This window comes from Typopeltis vanoorti, chromosome 19 (genome assembly GCF_054136105.1).
Source record: "Typopeltis vanoorti isolate ZY-2024b chromosome 19, IOZ_Tvanoo_1.0, whole genome shotgun sequence".
NCBI lineage: Eukaryota > Metazoa > Arthropoda > Arachnida > Uropygi > Thelyphonidae > Typopeltis > Typopeltis vanoorti.
In genome coordinates this window covers 49910803-49931746 of record NC_143567.1, presented here as the reverse complement: position 1 = coordinate 49931746, position 20944 = coordinate 49910803, and the positions used below count along the sequence as shown (strand labels likewise).

At 35.0% G+C, this 20944-nt stretch overlaps 1 protein-coding gene across 1 annotated transcript in view; it reads left to right on the top strand.

Moving 5' to 3' along the window:
• Positions 1-20944, top strand: part of Dys (Dystrophin) — a 923162-nt gene that overhangs the window by 670208 nt on the left and 232010 nt on the right. The window contains exon 49 of the mRNA XM_090409612.1: positions 20426-20637. Coding sequence (XP_090265738.1) covers positions 20426-20637 — 212 coding nt within the window. The remainder of the gene's footprint in view (positions 1-20425; positions 20638-20944) is intronic.

Sequence of the window (20944 nt, the reverse complement as noted above, 5' to 3'; positions counted from 1 at the left end):
TTACGTGTGGGGATATGATATGGGCAACCATTACAAAAAGGATTAGGAAGGTTCGTTCTTATTTCCGTAGTATGCCATATTTTCGAAATTGTGAATATCTGAAATAGACAATAAAATTCATCCATCGCAGAGAGGATTTGATCCCATGGCCCTTTTCAACAAATGATCAAGAAACCACCCAGTGATGGAGATAGTTATTTCTGCAATGTAATCATTAAATCCCATATTGCGAACTATGTGTTTGCTGACATATAAGAAAATAACGTAATCTGCGTTATGTCTCTCTCTCTCTCTCTCATTTAAACTAAATATTTCGTAGTTTTTAAAGCAAAAAAACACGAAAATTATTATCTTTGAGTGTCATTTCTTAACAGATTTCTTTTTGTGCAACGATGTCATTCATTATCAGTACACTAGCGAACAAACTAATTTAAAATGTAAACACTCACATTTCAAAAAAAAATTTAATTTCGTAAGAAAATAAGTACAAAAATTAAACTCCATCTTTACCTAATAATTTATATATGTTCCTCTGTTCATGATAAGTTCATTAATTCGCTTAGGCATGAACTCGACCATCGTAGAACATATTTTTCTTATTTCTGCATCCCATGGCCCTTTTCAAGGCTTTTCTTTTTCCAAGTCTCTTTTTCACTATGGCCCACAAATTTTCTATTGGGTTAATGTCAAGAGACCTGAATACTGAAGCAATTGGATGTTGTAATTTTTGAAGAAATCTCACTTTTTTTTTTTTTTTTTTGAAGTGTGACATGGAGCGAGATCCTGTTGAAAGATGAGTTCTTTGTCTTTCTGGATCTGTGGAACGACTCTTTTCTCCAATATTTTATGAATTGGTCACTTTTCATCATACGATCATCAGGCACAAGTGATCCCGGATCGTTAATGTGTAAAACAATCCCAGAACATCATTTTAGCTGGGTATTTAGGAGTGGGCGGAAGAAGTCTTCTCAGCAACTGATTTCAGAATATAAGTTACTCGCTCTCCCAGGACAAAGAAATAGTTTAATCTCCGTACACTTTTGCCCACTGAAGCCTTTTTTCCCGCATATCCTTCGTTAACAACTGTTTCCTTTCGTTTTATTTATTTATTTGGTCTGTGGGCAGTCCTCCCTGTTTCAGACAAATTATTCGATGGACTGTCATGTCAGAAACATTAATCCTATTAACTGCCAAGTCTCTATTTAAGTCTGCAGCAGACAATCTTGGATTCATTTTGAGTAAGTGTAATTTTCCTTTTTCGTTCACATTTTCCTTTTTTTTTTGTCAGGAAATGTCTCCCGAAACATCTTTAAAATCGCATTAACAGTACTCAAACCAACACCACTCATTGGCAATTTGTCTTTGAGTCATGGATGTGTGCTGAGAAAGAGTGCATTGAATACTTTCTTGGCGATGTATCCCTTTTATAGCTACACAAAATGAATAAAACACTACGAATGTCAACTTGTTTACACTATTGAATTTGCAAAACACTATTAATAAACATCGTAGAGACAGGTAAAACACGCAGCACTCAACCAAAATAGTGAACTAAAACCGAAAATAGTAAACCAAAGCCAAAAACTTGACGAAAATTCGACTTGTTTGGATTCATTTGTTCGCTACTGTAACTGAACAACGTAGAGTTATTTCTGGCTTATGTACCGTAAGCCAGTCAGTTTATTGTCATTTGTAATATATATATTGTATAATTTCTTTGGTCTATTTTTTCATAACAAAATTTCCAGTTTAAGACGCAAAAAAAATAAAATTCTAAATTTCATTGCATTCCATGGGTCTACATATATATGTATAGTCACATATAATAGTATGGCGTTATTATATTATATGTGGACCACAGAAACCTGGTAGGTTCTTCAAGCAATTTGCAATTTACATAAAATGTGAAGAATAAATAGAGTGCATAAAATGAACTTACAACTTGCTTTACCGAAAGATGCCACTGTTTTTTTTTTGTTTGTTTTTGTTTTTTAATGTCGATAAACAAATCTCTGCAAGATATTATTGTACATTTGTGAACAAAAAAAAAACGGCACTGTACAGTATAGCTGATGCGGTTTTCTCCACTTGTTGAGTTTGTTTCATTCTCAAGAGAGAGAGAAAGAGAGAACTAATGAAGGGTCGGCGCTAATGTGTGACTAGGCCAGGAGTTGGGATGAGAATGCATGGAATGTATTCATTAACAGTACGGCATTCCTGTCGCCAGAGGACGGAAAAGGGAACGCATTAATTACGCGACAAAAGTGCAGCGGTCTGCCCGCGGTTCATATCTTTCTCCGTGGTGAATTACGGAAACTCGACCTTTGCTTTGTAATTAAATTAATTGTCAAATTTTTCGGCGAGCTTGGTGGCTGACGGTAAAAAATGCGTATAATGGTTTTCGTGTAGTGAAAGTGATGGATGGATTCTCACCCAGTTGATTATCTCACCAAGTATAAGAAGTTCCTGCTGTGTGCATAAATAAACGTCATCGCGCTAAGATGCGCGCCCTCTGTCAAGACATTTATTGCTGACAGTGAATGCGTAGACACGTTATATAATGCACTCTGTATATAATGACTTTTCCTTGGCGTTCGTCATACGGATGGTACGTACAAAGAACTGGACGAGTTGTTTTGTGCCGGAGGCTTTACAAAACATTGACGAAAAACTCATCTCTTGCTGCAGTTGATTGGCATTGGCTACTATCTCGCTGTTGTCCTCATAAAAGGAGTTGGAGACTAGAGTGGTGAAATGTATTAGGGAAATCTTATATATTAATTCTAATTTCAGTAGTTTTTTTATGGAAACCGTAATCAAAAATAGTCATAATTTATTCATCTAAGTAAATGCATTTTAGGGGCACTTTCACGATGGCATAAATGTAAACACCAAATGTCAAACTCTAACAGCAATAAACGAAAGAGACAGGCGATGAATAATTTTTATCTTCCACTAAAAATCATGTTCCATTGCTATCAAAAATCTACTTAAAGTAAAGGGGAGATCAATTTAAATGGTGGATGATAGAATGGTTTCAGATTTCTGTGCGTGCGTACGTGTGTGTGTGTGTTGTGCGCGCGCTTTTACACATTAACGAATCTTAAAAATATTGTCGTTGGTTTAATAATAAATCTTGGCTACCTCTCAGCAAACTTGGGAGTTCAACTAGTGGGAGTACTCAATAATTCACGTGTAACTTCAAGGCAGCATTATTTATTCAGAAGGTTTTGGAGAGCATGCAAGTATTAGGCAATCATTTCATTAATCCAAAGTAGCATTTCGTATGCGTTTAGCAAAGCGAGACGCTGTGGGAAGGAGGGAAGATCCAAAGTTGAAATTAATTAATTGTGCGAATGAAAGTTAATACAGTCATTGATCTCTTGCAAAGTGGTAGCAGAATTTTGAGGGCCAGGTCATGTAACCATTTCATCATGTTCCCAAAATCATACGAGCCATCTTCCGGTCACATTTTAACATGAATTTCAGGTTTTCTTTTCCTTTGAATTTGCCTCGTATGGAGGTGATAGAGTTTTCCTCCCCAAAACTTAGATTTTTCATCCCTTAATTAACACAGGCAAATGGAAATAATAAACTAGCATCGTAATCTTAGTTGTTTCGATCGTATTCCAAATAATCCAGAATCCGTGTCATTGTTGAAATCATGTTCAGAAGTCCAGTGTTTTTATCTCGGCAATTGTATCGTTTAAATCAAATCATCCTCTCAGTGTCAACTCGAGGAAAAAAAAAAAAAAAGCCGCAGCTGTGGCGCATATTTGGGAAGTTAGTACTGATGTTTAGTACTTTGTGATTTTATATTTATATTGTATTGTTTATGACGTTACTTTTTTTACTTTATGTATTTCCCCCTCTTACTTTGTTAATTTCGTGGTTGCTTGAGCTTGTACAATATGCCTATGTGCTTTGTAGTCCTTTCGTAATCTACTTAGCTTACCCCCCCCCCTTTTTTTTTTTTTTTTTTTTTTTTTTTTAATGCCGTAAAGTATGCTCTCGAAGACTGTAGACTGAGGAAAAGTCTCTGGCTGGGGCCAATTCTTAATCTACATTGCTATAATTCAAATGCATTAATCCTTAAAAATTTATTTTTTGTTAACGACTGCGCCAGTAAGGATTGTGTAAAAGAATTTTCTATCTTTCCTTTACATACAAGAGAATAATTTAGCTAAGCACGTATGATAACCCTTAAATCGATTTTATCCCAAGCAACCCCAAATTACACAGTCGTGGCTATTACTTTATTTAGGTCACACAGGTGCGATTTGTTTTTATGAGACAGTGCATTGGCTAACAAAGATCAGGCAAGTTATTAACAAAACCAAACATATTTATTCTAAGACAATTAATGTACAAAGGAAACAGTACATATCACGTGTCTGATTCTCCACACATTAAAACAATTCACTTAAAGCATTAGACAAAGAAATGATTTACACTCAACTTATTAGATACGTGGATGGTTTTTAGCACACATACCTTACTCTCATTACAAATAATATAAGGCAAAATTATACTATACACGTTCTAAGCATTATAAAACACAAGCACTATTCAAGTCTACAGTATTCTTTTAAGCACACTCAAACTCACGTTCGGCTTTCTGACCTCTTCAATACGTTATGCCATTGGTTAAACAGAATCAACATCTATCATCTGTACACACAATCTAGTCTATTAAGAAAAGCAATTTATTTATAAGCTCACTATATCATATACAGTCCTGGATCCTAAATTGTTAAGGATGAATTCCGCTGGTTCCTTTGTTAATCTTGAGCTACGGCTGTGATCGGGCACTGTCCGACGGTAGTCGTCTGGCGATTTCCTCCCTTGTAACAGTACTGCGTTTCTTCGGCGATGTCAGGAACTGGTTCGGCTGCAACAAATTAGCATGCACGTGGATCGGTACATTCATCGAAGAATTTTATGGAAGGATATCTTGAAATACGGCCTTTTTTACCAGCAAATTCCCCGTGATCTCCAGAACTACTGTTCGCGGGACCCCGAGTCTTTCCCTCGTCGAAAAGCTTGCTACCTGAACAAAAAGAGAGAGAGAGAGAGAGAGCTTTCGCCACTCAATCTCCGCCCCTTGGCCTTCCTTCCAGAACTTCCTGGATTTATTGGAAGCGCCCTTATCATCCACGCATACGTTAGGTTTTGGCGGCAAAACTCATATAATCCGGTGACCTTTGAGACTGTTGTTGACCTTCAGTTCACTAGCCTAATCCTGTCTGATCATTTTTAGTTACAACTGCTTGTGGTTCTACATTCAGTTATTCTAACATTATATTACAAAATTTATTACATTACAGTAGGTTACATACATTTCTAATTATATGTATTTTATGGCCCATGTAAAATCGATATAGGTGAACAATATTTCTATATTTCACCACAAGAGATTTTACAAAGGCCTACCCTCTCTCAGAAAAAAAAAAAAAAATAAATAATTTTTTTTCTTAACCCACCAGTGGGTTGTAAACACCAGTGTCTACACATTTTCTGGAGAAGACATGACTTATTTCAGCTTTTTAGTTTTTCCTTGACCTCAAGTTGTATCGCGTTTGAACATATTCTCTATTTTCATAATTTAACATTTCTTCTCTCTCTCTCTTGGTATTTCAGGGGAATTCCTATTTCTGACATCCTGGAAGTCATGATCCGCGAACCTATGGTACTTCTCAGTTACTTCCTCTAGGGATATGTTATACCCACCATCCAGGTTGTTGGCGCATCCTCCTTCATAATTCTTCCTCCAGTGTACAGGACTCCATCATTATTCTGCCTGGAGTCTTTCACACTCCTCTGATCCCTAGAGCAGTCGGCATTTTTGCGGTGGGAATTTTTTTTTTTTTTTGTACAATCTCTATTAGTTCTAGATTTATTTCGGAGGGGATGCTTCCCCCCCCCCCAACACCCTTTCCAAGGAATCTCCCAGGCATACTAATCTGTCATTTCTACTTTTATACCACTGTATTCTATCAGAGTGCACCGTTATTATCTTTTTTGGATCCTTCTTATCCCGAATCTTAAAGTTTATCGGGGAAAGTTTTTCCAGAATCTCATACGGGCCCGAAGCGCTTCTTCCCAGCCTTCCCCTCTTTTTTTTTTTGTTCAAGAGGGACTAAATTCCCTGGTCTTAGGTCTTTGTATTTCCTTAGTTTATCTACATACGCTCTCTCGTCCTTTGAGACTTAACCTAATCCTGTCTGATCTTTTTAGTTACAATTGCTTGTGGTTCTACATCCAGTTATTCTAACATTATATTACAAAATTTATTACATTACAGTAGGTTACATACATTTCTATTTATATGTATTTTATCCTAAATCGATATAGGTGAAAAATATTTCTATATTTCTCCACAAGAGATTTTACAGGAGAATGTGAAACATCAGACATAGCTGGAATCCAAGCTGTAGTGTGCTAATTTTCGCTTTGTTTTCCCTTCCATACTTTTTCCTCATTCCTTCTTTGTTTCCGTTAGACTGTGCAGAGTATCTGAATAAAAACGGTTCATATTTGACTTTGAATAGGAATTTGTAATGCGCAGTTCCAATTAAAAAAAAAAAAAAACACTAAATTTTTAACTTATCTGGGTTTGTTCAAATGCATAGATGAGAGATTCTTTTATTGAGAAAAATGATTCTCATTTCCGGTTAATATCCTTGTAACTCACATTTTGTAACCTGTGATGATAACCTTGGGGGGAGGGGGAGGCTTTTTTCTGAAATTCATGGTACGCATTGAATTAAATTTTTTTCCTGCTCGTTATTCGGCAAACGAAACTTTTGTGTTTTGTTAATCAGTGATCTCTTTATATCTTGTATAAGAATGGTTTCGTATACTGTAATTCAAATGAGATTCCTAACTTATTACTAAATGGTGGACAGGAATTCGTTGGCTTTTATGGACAAATTCCCCGGCACATTTTCATTGTATTGCTCATCACTGGACGGTGCTGAGCAAAAGGAATCAAGTCTACATGCATCATGATTAACTGTGCTACTCCAGTTTCGAACTTGGGCCAAAAACTGATCAAATCTTTTTATATGATAATTCATAGAATTAGACAAAATAATTATGCAAAGGAGCCTCCGTAATCCAGTCGATATCGACGATGCCCTTTGGTTGGAAAAACCCCGAATTCGAATCTGTATAGCGGGAAGAAACGTCATAGGGTTTTTTCAACTGAAGGTGACAGCTGGTTTTATACGGAGATGGAATTTTGTTTGCTTCCAGGTAAATCGGGTTTTTAATCCTCAAAACAAACATTCCTGCCAGATATTTAATGCGATTAAGATACAGCACATTATGTACATAGTGGCTAACTGCCCTGCCATAATAATGAGGTTTTTAAGGTACTAAGTTTCTTGGTCGGAACGGGCCACGCCTAACATAAAAGGGGAAGATGAGATGATGCTACCTTAGTAGCAACAGCCCCTGGTTTGTATTTTGGTGATCATTTCCACCCTTCATCCTTTTTTAAAATGACAGAAAAGATGCAAACTTTTATTTGAAACTACTATATGGAAGCTGCCTTCCATCCCAAAACTAACTCATTAAGAACCCCTCCCTACTTCCCCTCTGTCAATGGCAATGACAACGCCACTGAATGATGTCTTGCTTACCGCGTAGAGAGGCCCTGATTATTAAATATGCTGACTGCTTTCTATTAAGCTTCATATGTGATTTTGCCTTCCTTCTCGACTTCCTTGAACATTTTGAAGATTGTTTTTCTGTAATTATCTTATCAGCATCACAAACTTGATATTAGATTCTCGTTATTAATCATCTAATATCACAACCTGGTAGCTGTAGTTCATTGAATTGGCGATTATGAGGTTCACTTTCACGCATTCTCAGGCTGGTTTGTCTGGTTTAAAAAGACAATTTGAACTTAATGCAAGGGAAATTTTTTCTACCTGTTTGCCGTAGCCTAATCAGTCTTGAAAGAGCTTAGTTCCTCATTTCCCGAATGCCAGATTTTGAGCGGAAATAATAGTTGTTTTGCATATTCAGTAGTGGCTAACATATGTATCCAAGTAATTTCGAGGCCTGTTTCTTTTTAAGGATCGTTTCTTCTCCTTATCAGAACTTCCATGAACTATTTATTCACCATCAGCCGAATACGTATGTTTGCTACGTATACCCACTTACTCGCCAGTTCCTCAAATCATAAACTTTTATATGTGAATTGAAGGAAAATAACGTTTTATTTAGTTTTTAGCTATGAGAGTGTAAAAAGGAAAAAAAAAATCATTTGGGGAAGAAACTTTCCTTTGTTCTTTTGAAGAGGAAAGGTCCTATCGATATTCTTCCTTGCGTGCTCTCTTGAGATCGACCGAATTTATCAGACCATTTCTTTGGGTTGAGTTGCCTCTAGGCGTCACTAGTGTCCTTGTATCTCATCAGTATGTAGATGACCGCCACGTGTCTTCATGTTCCTGGATTCTAGACTACTTTATTGTGTGCAGCATCTGGAGAAGCGCACGCTGGCTTGGGTCTTTTTTATCATCGGCATTACGAAAGAGTGCTTTGCAACATCCTTCACCAAATAGGCATTACGTCTTAAATTTCAGAACTTCTTTCTCTCTCTTCTCAGCTTTATTTCTGGGCGAGACTAACATAATGAGAATGAAGTACTTTCCTTTTTTCATGCATTTGAATTCTTCCCGGGTTTTTGAGTGGAATTAAACATTTCGGAGACTGTCGGATTCTTTCTTTAACATTCAGGCACTTCGAATCACGATGCCAGAAGAGTGAACGCATTTTGTCTTATTCGTTTGTGTAAGGAAGTGAATTGTAAAGGGAGCATTCTGACATAAAAAAAAAAAACTTTTCGATTTTTTAGACTACTTTATTCTGTTTCTTTAATGCAAAAAAATATTTTCAGCTAGGTGCATACGCACGTACATATTCTTTGTATTGTTCAGAAATGCGCTAGAATTTCAATAAAGCGGCAAAGAGTTATTTTATGCAGCGATTTCAGAAAGATGACTTCTTTCTTAAGAATTAAGTTTTGCTGCTGTGAAATGTCTTCGTTATACAGATTCCGAATGATATTTCACATCTAAACCTAACACTTGTAAACATTAAATCTAAAACTTGTTGGTATTTTTAACCGTAAACGTCTCAAACTTGGCATTTTACCTGTAGAATTTAGAAATCAGACGATTTCCCTGCGTTGTAGGGATTCGTGATATGCAAATATGAAGAGAAAAGATACATGCTAATAGGGGTAACTTTGCTTTTTGACGATGGTCTCAGTAATATTTCTCAGAACCTGAAAAACCATCAACTTTCTAGAAACCAAACCATGAATCACTTATTGATTTCTAGTTTCACTTTTACTCATACCTCGAAATGCCTTATTTTCCCTCAATATATTTTAAAGTTACCCAATTAGTGCGAACTATAATACATATTATACTAGATGGTTAAGTGATGTTTCTATAATTATGATAACCATTAACTCAGGTCAATAGTTATTGCCCTTAAATGAAAGCCAATATTATCTTTTGCACACAGCAGTTTTTCTTCTCTCTCTCTCTCTCTCATGTTATAGCCTCTTATATAGAATTCAACAGCATGATGTTGGCAGATTAATTATTTAATAATTCTATTTTTATTTTTACTATTTGATTCTAAATGATGATGCGTTTCGCAATGAAATTTCTTGAAAACATATATTAAACTTAAATCTTTTGCACAAGAATAGACGCCATAATTGTTGTTTCTGTTTCATGTTTTCTCTTTAAAGAAACGATTAACTGTGTTGTAACGTTTCTAGTTTGCTCGTAAAAAGCTCTCTCAAGCTTTTTTTTAAGGGTCTATGTAAGTCTTAACCCTCACCCCCCCTCCTAGTTGTGTCTCTGATGGGCTTTGAATTGTTTGTTGATATATATGATTTTACAGAGTTGCTATGTTATCATTATAAAGTTTTTTTTTTTTTTCTTTTTTTGAAATTTATGTTCTCAGTATTTGAGAAATTATTCAGGATCTTTGCAAAAATATAGAAATCATATCATGAAGAATTTTGAATGCTACTTTCAGACAGTGGTTCTAATTGTTATTACTGCACAGACAGATCCATTATTTCTTACAAGAAAACATAATATCTACGAATTATATGATGGCATGAGATTTATTTCTGTACTGTGGAACACGATACAAATTAGACATGCTCAAGGATAGTAGTCCAAGTGCACCCGCATAATAGCCGTTGATATATTGCTATCAGCTTTTCGTTACTTGATCATGTGACACACATCGTTTTATAATTGCCTTCATTATCTAACAGACGTCGTTTTTATTTTATTTTCATTTTTCCAACAGAGAGAAGAAGCTTGTATAATGGCTTAAGCTCTTGATACAGAAAGGATTAAGAACAGCAAGTTTAAAAATAATTGGGTTCGAGAGAAAGAATGAGAGGAATAAAAAAAATCTTCATTAAGTAAACTTTTAAGAAATTCTGATAATCGAAAGCGCAGACCTTTAAAAAGATCATTACCGAAGCTCACTTAACTACTTTCCATTATTCAGATCCCATTCAAACGTACTAACGGCCAAATGATAATATGCTTCGCATTATTTAAGATTAAAATCTTCAGGGTTTGGCTCCAAGCTAACTGAAGACTTCTAAAAGGACTTCTTGAATGAAAATAGGAAAGTGAGGATTGAAAATCTGCGCAGATGACCTTTTCGTGCGATGACACCTTTTAAAAATTAACGCACAACTACGACTTACGGTTATGTGAATTTTAATTTTCGCTTTTAATGGCGCGTTGTGTTTTTAAAGTTTTTATTAGTAAATTTTTGAATTGGTTGTATTCTGAGAAATAAATTGTTTCTCTCCAGATTTGTGTAACTGGAGTCTTAAATTTTAGCGTATTTCTACTTTGTAGTAGGATTTATTTTTATTTATTGTTTCCCGCATTATAAAACTTCAATGAAAAAAAAAAAAAAAACAAGCTCAGATCCTGTAGTGCATCGTCATTGCTGAGCTCCAAATCCTGTTTTCTTTGTTTGTTTTTTTCCCTTTTGCTATTCCTTTTTTATCCTAGTGGATGCTCTTTTCATGAAGATGCTGTAGCAAGTTCGCAGTAATGTACTTTTCTTCTACTCTCACTTACATCTGCCATTATTTTAGTTCTTTTCTTGAGGTCTTATCCTATCGAAATAGAAACTTTCAGGCTCACTTCCTCAATACTAACTGGTGATCAGTGCAGCAAATCAAATACTAACTTTGTTCGCTTGTAATTTTTACCACGCACTGCAGGAGTCGACTGAGGATTAGTGTGTGTGTGGTCAAGAATCTAGCATTGTTTGCAACGACTGATGAGAAATGGGTCCAGCCACCTGACACTAGCAGTAGTGGATTAACTGGTAATTGTCTGAAGGCTTCGGGTGAGTGTGTAGCTAATTTCTGGTCATCTGAAGCTTTACCTTCACGGAGATCTAACTTTTCACCACTACCGCAAAGAAAAAAAGCGGAAATTGAAAAATGTATTGTTTATCCATTTTACAATATCCTAATTACTTCTCTGATATCTTTCAAAGTTATGCATAACATGTAGTAGATGCAATCTTCATTCTTAATACGTCGGTGTGCAGTTGATCTGATAATTGGTAATGATACAAGTTAAACCGCAGTAGAATAACAATGGGAAAAATAGCATTGCTGGATGGAAGTTCCACAGCTTCACTATTGCAGATTTCTCATTAAGCGAACTTGTGTTCTAATTACACCTTTCATGCCTAATTATCATATACCCATTACGATTCAAGAAGAATTTTTCAATTATTTCTTCGCAACTTGATCAATTTATGTGACATTCATACATGGAAGCAGTGTGATTCCGTCTTATGAATAGTGACTGCAGTTATTATCAACATACCGTTTTATCAGAAGAATTTTTCAGCTTTGATTTAATTAATTTGGACAGTCTTCAATTGGAATGGATTATGTTTCAATGATATCGATTATGTCATGACACAATCATTTGTTAAAATATAAAGAAAAAATTGGGTGTAAAATCTTGATTAAACACTGGATTGATTCTTGCATTGATTATTCCGTTTCCTTGATTTAGTATACTCTGAATGGATTAAACTAAAACTGACTGTTTTCTTATTGAAAGAAAGTATTGTCAACACATCTGTTAACTTCAGTGTATTTGGCGTACGTATTCCATTCCCCTACCATCCCGCCGAGCTTGACGATAAACATTCTTTATCAGTCCTAATAACGAAATAGCAAGAGCAGATATGGAATGAGGAATAAGAAATATGATGCACTAGCGTTTGGCGTACTTTCACGCCAATGACCTTCACTTGTCCACACTTCACCATCTTCGCCATAAGGTACGGTAATAATTTACACCATTAAGCACACGTGCTGAATAAGCCGTTCACCGAGTGGTACTCCGGATTCAAAGACCCTCCTCGATGATCCATCAGCTGTCACGATCCCGAATATTGTATACTATGGACAAATGGCCGTCCCCTGCCCGGAAAAGGTGTCTGAAGTTTCACGACAATACCAGACTAAAAGATCATTTGTAATGTAAATGGCCCATTTTCTATGAGGGATCCTTGTATTACTCATTGTAGAAACGTTGTGCCGTGCTTTATGCTAACATAGTTGCTTCCTTCTTATCCCTCCTACATGTTGCAAACGCGGCTGTGAATTGAAATTTCAACCACGGATGAAATTCGAGATTTCTGGCCTGATAAATGTATTGTTGTTTATTTCTGCAGTATCAAAAGGGAGAAAGGGAATCAGTTCCCCTTTGCAAAAGATTTTTATTTTTTAAATTAACGAGCGTGTTGATACGGTTACTTTTTCATTGTGCAATAGTTATGACTTTTGAAACAGTTTTAGGTGTCTCCTGAGTACACTACTATTGAATAGCAAATTTTATCCGGAATAGAACTGTTTCAAAGTTACCAATCGGCAAGGCTAATTGATCTAATTATTTTATAATTACAAATTGAGGTTTATTTTTGAAAGATATTGACAAGAAACATGCATATTCTTGATATTTTGACAAAAGAAAAAAAAAACATATCTTGTGGATATACATGAAAGACAATGGCCATTTGGAGAATCTGGAAAAGAAGATTTTCTATAAATGCTTTGAAAAATTATACAAATAGATATCATCTTTGCTTTCATGAATATCCAGATATGTTTTTATGTGAAAATATCAGGAATATTCAGGTATACTGTACGCCTACAGATGCGAGACCCTTCGGCACTTGTGTGTGCATGTCAGAAGAAGGAGAATTCATTCCGATAATAGGGTAATCAATCCGTCTTGTGGGATGAATTGTTTATTATTACACGTTGGGAAATTAATTTTTCTTTTATGAAACATTGTAGTTTTTAAAGTGGTAACTATTTTGCTTGTTTAACAGTTGGAAAATTTTACGTATAAAACACGTGATTTCGCGTTTTGGTGACGAATTCGTACATCTTTTATTTCTTTCTCCCCTTCAGCATGAATTGACTAATTCTTGGCAATCTGCCAGACCAGGTCCTATGAACTGTGGGCGTACAATACTTTCTTTCCAGTATATTTCAAAAATAAACTATAATTTGGAATTAGATTTATTAGCCTTACGAGACTGTTTTTTGCAATATCTACAATCCTGAGTATTCCTATTGAATTCGATCGGCCATAAGAACACACTCAATTAACAGACATAAGATACTAGCCTCATGGCCTGAGTTATTTCGCCATAATTTCAGTTAATTTAATTGAAATTTTTTAAAATTATCTTTTGTGACAAAGATAAAATACTTGAATATGGAGAATGTGATTAAATTGGTTGTAATTACTTTTAGCAGTCTGTTTCCTTCCATTAAACATAAAGATGATTGTAATATAGATCTCAATGCATCTCCTCTAGGTCATTTTTCACTTGCATCGATAAGCTGTAATTTATTGACCTATTTATTTTTTGCATGTACTGAAAATGACATGTTAGTGGTTTATATGTTTATGATGTGTACGTATAAGTTTTTGGACTCATTTTCTTGTTTTTCAGAATGAGGGAAAAAAAAAAAAAGAAAAAAAAAACTTTTTCGGCCTCATCTCTTTGTTTATGCAAGCGATGCTACCGAGACTACGCTCACGCACTCATACACACGCGTGCATTCGTAACCGTGGGTAGCTACGCTTTTTTCTAAGAACATGGTTTAAGGGACAGTGTTGCGATGAAATGTGGCGTTCACTTTCACATGCAGCTGCCATATAACGTGCATACTGTCTAAACAAAAAAATATCGTAATGAGTTAAAATGTTAAAGTTTTGTTGCGTTATTACTATAGTTGCTAAATTCTAGAGGAAACACCCTACATAAAACGTTTGTACTGAATAGACTTGTGCAAATAGACGTTTGCGTTTTTTCTTTTTTAATTTCTTTCATTTACTGTTATATTATTTTTGGTGACAAAGAAGATGAAATAAAAATAAATAAAGTAAATAGGATTTACTAGTGAGAACACAAAACAAAGAGCAAGTCAAACACAGATCCATGGAGAAGATATCATAGATAATTCTTAAACAGCAGTTAATCTCAGAGAATGTCCTCTCAGAGATTACCAAATATAGCATTGAATGGAATCACTGGAGGAAGATGATCAAGAGGCAGACCAAAAAAAAAACAAACTTAGTTACAGTCTTTGAAGGGAAGGTCACAGTTATCGATCTTCAGAGAGATAGAACCAGACGGCAAAGATTTCTTATTCATAGGGGACTTAACCCGTCATCTGACGGATGAGAAAGATGAAGACAAAGAAGATGAGCAGTTTTACAAGTCTTCATGTTAATGAACAACTTTAAAATTATCTTCTGTTAAAAGCTTATCTTAAATAGCAATTCTGATTTCAAGTTAAACTTCATGCTTTATATTGCAATTACAGAAGTGTAACAGTGGTGTTTTTTTAATAATGAATAAAATTGTTTTATTTCTTTTTTTACACGAAAATTCAGAAGGATATATTTTTTACTTTATATAACTTGAATTCGACGGCAGTATTTTGCTATCTGTAGCGTGTCTCCTAAATTCGAGCAGGATTTAATTGGCGTGACAGTGATACCTAGCAGTGTGCCTCACTTTGAAAAATTATGAGGAATGCACTAAAATTGTAATGTATCTATACCTATTTATATGTCTAACAAAGACAGTTTTTTTTTTTTTTTTTTCAATAGTGGAAGTATTCTGAATGGAATTTTGAAGAGCAAATCACGAAGTAGCGCTTATTGAAAACATGCACGATTTTCCAGTAATGCAGTATGTTTCTCGGCCATTTATTTGCTTTAAAAATCTACTGGTTTGAATAATAGGTGCGTGTAATTTTTGTAGGTTAGAATCGAATGAAACACCCGAAAGGTCATGCTATTTTCGTGGAAAATTAGCAGTTAAAGCAACCCATTCGGGTGAAATTCGGATGGTTCTGATAGAATGTAATGTAGATTCAAGAACCTCCTAGTATGAAATTATCTCATACTAGGAGGCCACAGGAATTGTTATACTTTACGATTCCAGCTCATATTATTGAGTTTTAAGTTCGTATTACAGAAGGCTAATAATAATATAAAAAGAACTTTACGCGTCATTTTCTAATTTTAACGCAATTGATATGATTTATACATATAATCGATCATTCAGTATATCTGTCTACTGAAATCGTATCTTCTGTTTTTTTTTTCTTCAATAAATCTTGACATAAAGCTTTTTTTTTTTTTTAATACCATTTGTGATTTCGCATTGCCATCTTGCTCAGCGCGTCAATGCCACCTGGTGAATAAATTTATATCGCTTTTACATCATTTGTCAAAAAAAAAAAAAAAAAAAAATGAAAGAAAGAAAGAAAGCCCTGCGCACTTGTCATCACAGGTCGTTAGGTCATGCGTTTCGTAGGAAATGGTAGCTGAAGCGATCGACTTCATCAAGGATACCAGATTCGCAGACCTTACGAGCTATTCACTGATAGGTGCATATGTGTACGTTACTTGAAAACTTACAACGCTCAAATAATGCCAGTTTTAGCTGTCGATAAAACTTGTGAAGTTTACCCCCATTGCAGGGGGGGGGAAAGTCGACAATATCAATCGTTGAATCAGCGGGTAGAGAGAAAAACTTTTCCAGTTGGAAAACCTTTTAATCGACAAATAATAATAATAGTTGAGGCGAAGTAAAATTCTATTTAGAACTATCGTTCACATTGATAGCCTATTTCACACTAATAGAAATTGACCATTTAGCCTTATTTCAAACTGATAGAATTTGACCATTATGTTTGTTTTGATCTTTTTTTTTTTTTGCGATAATTTCTTCCCTGTAAAGCGATTCTGATCTAAACTGCTAGCTTCAAAAGATACTTTAGTTCCTGAATTTATTTGTCAAATGACACACATACATACACCATGGTGCATCTTGCGTTGTCCTTTACACCAACATGATTTTTTATTGACGGATCATCATCAAAGTGTTATTGTTTTCATTTAATGTCGCTCATAGCGTAAACACGAAATCAGAACTGGGGTAAGATCTTTGTTCGCCTTATAAAAGTTGAAAAGTTATGCTTTTTCTCTGTCTCTTTTGCTTCCAAATGAAAATGTGTCGTGTTACTTCTCGAAGTAGTATTTTGTTTATAGTTTTAAAAAATACAGTAGTTAAAAGTTTATATGCAGAGTTGCATAGTTAGCAGTGATTTACGTACGATTTCTTTGCATTCAATAAATGTAATCAGCATTTTCATTATCAAAGTTAATGCAATATGATAAATCGTTTAAATTTATTAGTGGATCTTGTACCATGAATGAAAAGGTCTCAATTATTTTTCATTTATTAGAGTTAATCTTACTTGTCGCATTTAATGACAGGCAAAGTTCAAAAAACAGCGCAATGCAGTTTACGCTTGAACAACACCCCAAAAAGTTGGATACTATCCATCTGTTTTATTATCTTTTTGTATTAGCTGAAATACTTCCCTCTCTTCCGCACATACACTGTAAGTCGCGAAGTATCTTTACAGTACTACTTGCCGATGAGATTTTAAGATTAAAATTTGAGACATCACAAAATATATGCGAGAAGAAGAAATTTTCTGATTTAAAAATATATCGCCATCCAAGTTGTTCGAGTAGATAGCGTCTCCACCCTCAAACGTACTGGCTGTGGATTCCATTTCTACTATAAACATGAATGTCTATGAATTAAGTGGGAGTTAATTTTCGACTCTTCGAACGAGGCAACCCACTGTAATAAAGTTCCATATTTAGTATGCACCGGACTTATTTAACGCTTAGTCTATTCATGCTATTAAAATGTACTGTATGTTTTCAACCTTCCGTGGTTATATGATTTACATGACAATATAAATGCTAATTTAAACATTTTTAAATCGGATAAAAAATGAAAAAAAAAATAATACAATGCAGAAAAAAAAAATATTAATAGTAAAAACTTGCCATCATGTATATATAATGTTGCTTCCCCTAGGCCGTTGCCACATATCTCTCTCTCTCTACACACACACACACACACACACACACACACACAGGCAAATTCATGATGTAATCTTTAAATCGATCGATTCTGAAATAAAACTGTTTCTTACTTTAGAAAAGTCGAAATGATCATTTCCTCACGGTGGTGGCTTTGTTCCAGTGCTGGAAAGTTCTGATGACGGTGATCTGTTCCAGTATTTTATTCCACTACGATAACCATTAACACACAAATGAAGATGATTGATTGATTTCCACAATAACATTTTTGTCGTTCATTATAACCATAACTGGAAGGAAAAATACTTTTCTTTTTGTTTCGTTCTACTGCTAATTTAAATTTTTTTGTTCTCCTCATACTTTAGAAATGTTCTTTATTAATAAAAAAAAAGTAGAGAAAGAAATTCTAAATGCTGCCTCTACTGAATCGTATAAACTAATTTGCGACCTAGTTATAAATGCCTTATAAACTATGCAACTAGAAACGTTCACTTAGGAAATTTATTAAGAGATACTTTTAACTTATTAAAATATTTAATATATTTTGAGCAAACCTACAGGTTAATTGATTTATTTTTGTTATTTGAAAACATTCCATCCATTTACTCTAGACTTGCCATTTAATAAGTAATAAATTTATAAAGAAGATAAATAATATACGCGGGTAGCCTAGTGGCTGTGAGTACACTCCTTCCCCAGGCATATGTGGCTTCGCAACCATATGCCTCGGGAAGGAGTGTCCTGGGCTCGATTCCCGTCGGTGACATGAGGAGCTGAAGGATCTTCCTCAGCCATAGCCCAGGACCGACTAACTTGATCTTGGGCGTGGAGGGTTTTCTCTAGTTTATCATGGGGTTTTTCATCCGCAAAACAGGCAAACCGGCCTTGAGAACTCAATACTACGGACATACATAGGATAGACCGGGGCGTAAGGGCTGACCACCTTATCCTGTGAACGGTTTGAGGTCCGATGATTAATAAACCCTCGACACCGCAAGGTAAAAGAGGGAAAAGGAAGATGAAATGATGAGATAAATACTATACAGCAATCCCTCGATTAATGCGTTCTTTGAAAGAGGCGCATTGATCGAAACGCACTAATCGAATATAATAACCTATGGGAAAAAGTATAATTTGTTCCTCAAATTTCTTTCTTGACCCACAATTTTTTTTTTTTTTTTTTAATTAATTTTTTTTTTTAAGAATTAGGATATGTTTCAGGGCCAGTTAAAGGAAAACCATGAAGCTGAAAGTCAATAAAACATATTCAGAATATAAATTTATTATTCTACTTATCAAAGAATTGAGTCAGCGTAGTTTAGCGGGCATTTTCTTTCTTTCTTTTTTTTTCTTTTCTTTTTTTTTTCATATAACTGACTGTATGGCCCTATTGCCTTTTCTATTCTGCAAATTTTACTGCTTATCTCTTCACCAGGGTCATCCTCTAAGCATTGCTGCTTAAAAACTTTGGTTGCACGAGAAATATTTTCAATTTGTTTTTGTGAAATCTCTTTGGACTTGTCAGTGATTAAATTTTCTTCATATTCTTCAGGATCTTCCCACTGTGCATCTAAATTTAGTAGGTCGGAATCACTCATTTTCTCAGAATGAGATTTAATTAACTTAGATTCATTCGAAAAGCCTCTAAAATTTATTATTTTAGAGGCTTTTCGAATGAATTTCCGTTTGAATTTTGAATGAATTTCCGTTTGAATTTTGAATGAATTTCCGTTTGGAAGCCTCTAAAATCATTTGCACAATGTGCAAATGATTTTAGAGACTTCCAAACGGCTCGCATGTTGATAGCAGTAATTTCATTCGACTTTGCGACTTTATAACCAGGCTGAGATTTCTCTGATTTGGCCAGAAAAGTCTTTGAAAGCACTCGCTTCCAAAAAAAGGCAGGTTTCATCGACATTAAATATTTGTTGGTCACAATAACCCCTTTTTCTTCTCTGGATAATTTGCAGTCACTTTCTTATCTGCAGTTGCGGCTTAGCCTGTGAGTAGAACATTATGTAGGCTATTTCTCTTTTTGAAACGCTGAAACCACCCAGCACTAGAGTGGAATTCTTCTTTTCCATCATTGATAGCCCTTCCTTTCAAGGTTGCAAAGAGACTTAATGCTTTTGATTTAATAAGGTCAGTGCTTAGCGGGATCCTTTTTTTGGTTACAATCTTCGATCCACGTAGAAAGAAGTCTCTCTAATTCAATCATTATAATACTTTGATTTCGAGTGCATGCATGATGATCAAAATACTATGTAATTAGCAGACGACATAAATTTGGAACATAGTGTACATGGAAATAGTGTAGTATGCCATTAAAAAATAACTTTGTAAAATGTTTTAAATCAGTAACTAAATTATTTCATCCTGGTGAGTGATTTTTTAAAATAATATAAAAATGTATAGATGTATATAGGCGCGCTAATAGAATTTGGGTATAGGAAAAAAATTATGCATTAATCGAGGGATTGCTGTATTATTTTATTTTGCTACTATTTTTAACAGGAAAAAAACATCTTTCGTTCTCACCCTCCTTTCAGAATTCGACTTCATTCTCTCCATCCTTTCAACTATACATTTGTAATGCATTTTGATATAAAAGCGGTTCCCATTAAATGAGGTCGAGTTGTTCGTCCTGTGATGTATGTATAACATGTATATGTGAGCTTTACTTGTTCGTTCTCTCTCTCTGCCCCCTCCCATCCCCTTTATTCTTCGTTGTTTATGTAACCTCACAACAAAAATACCGGCATGCAATTCATTTTTACGCAGTGCGATTCTCTCTCTCTCTCTGTGCTTTATATTGAAAACCCAGAACAGACATATGGTTTGTGTATACTTCTTTCATTTTTTTTTTTTTTTTAACTTTTTCTCACTAGCCATTCAGCTCCACCAAGACTGGGAGGACGTCCGGGATTTGGCCATGCAGCGAAAGCGTCAGTTGGAAGGAATGCTATCCGATGGACGTAGTTTCGACGAACGACGGCGGGAAGTTGAGGCATGGCTGGGTCGGGCGGAGATGAGGTTGGAAAGGTTGCCTCCTGTGGGACAAACACTGGACGTCTTAGAAGCCCAGCTGAAGGAGCAAAAGGTATAGAATTGAGTTATACTAAAGTAGAATATATAGTTAAATCATCTTATTTTAGTGCTATGTGTATGCTATAGTAACTTACAGTAATTGACCTGCCTAGAAATTATTATTTCCATATTTTTTATGTTTATGTTTTATATATTTATCGATGATATATTTTTATATTTTTGATCTTTATATATATTATACTTCATTTGCATAGCATTGGTGTTTGGAAGTATTTTATTTAAATAGGAAAACAACTGGTGCGATACAACCTTTGCTTTCCCCTGCACAAGTCTTGCTTCAGATATACAATAAAGTCTTG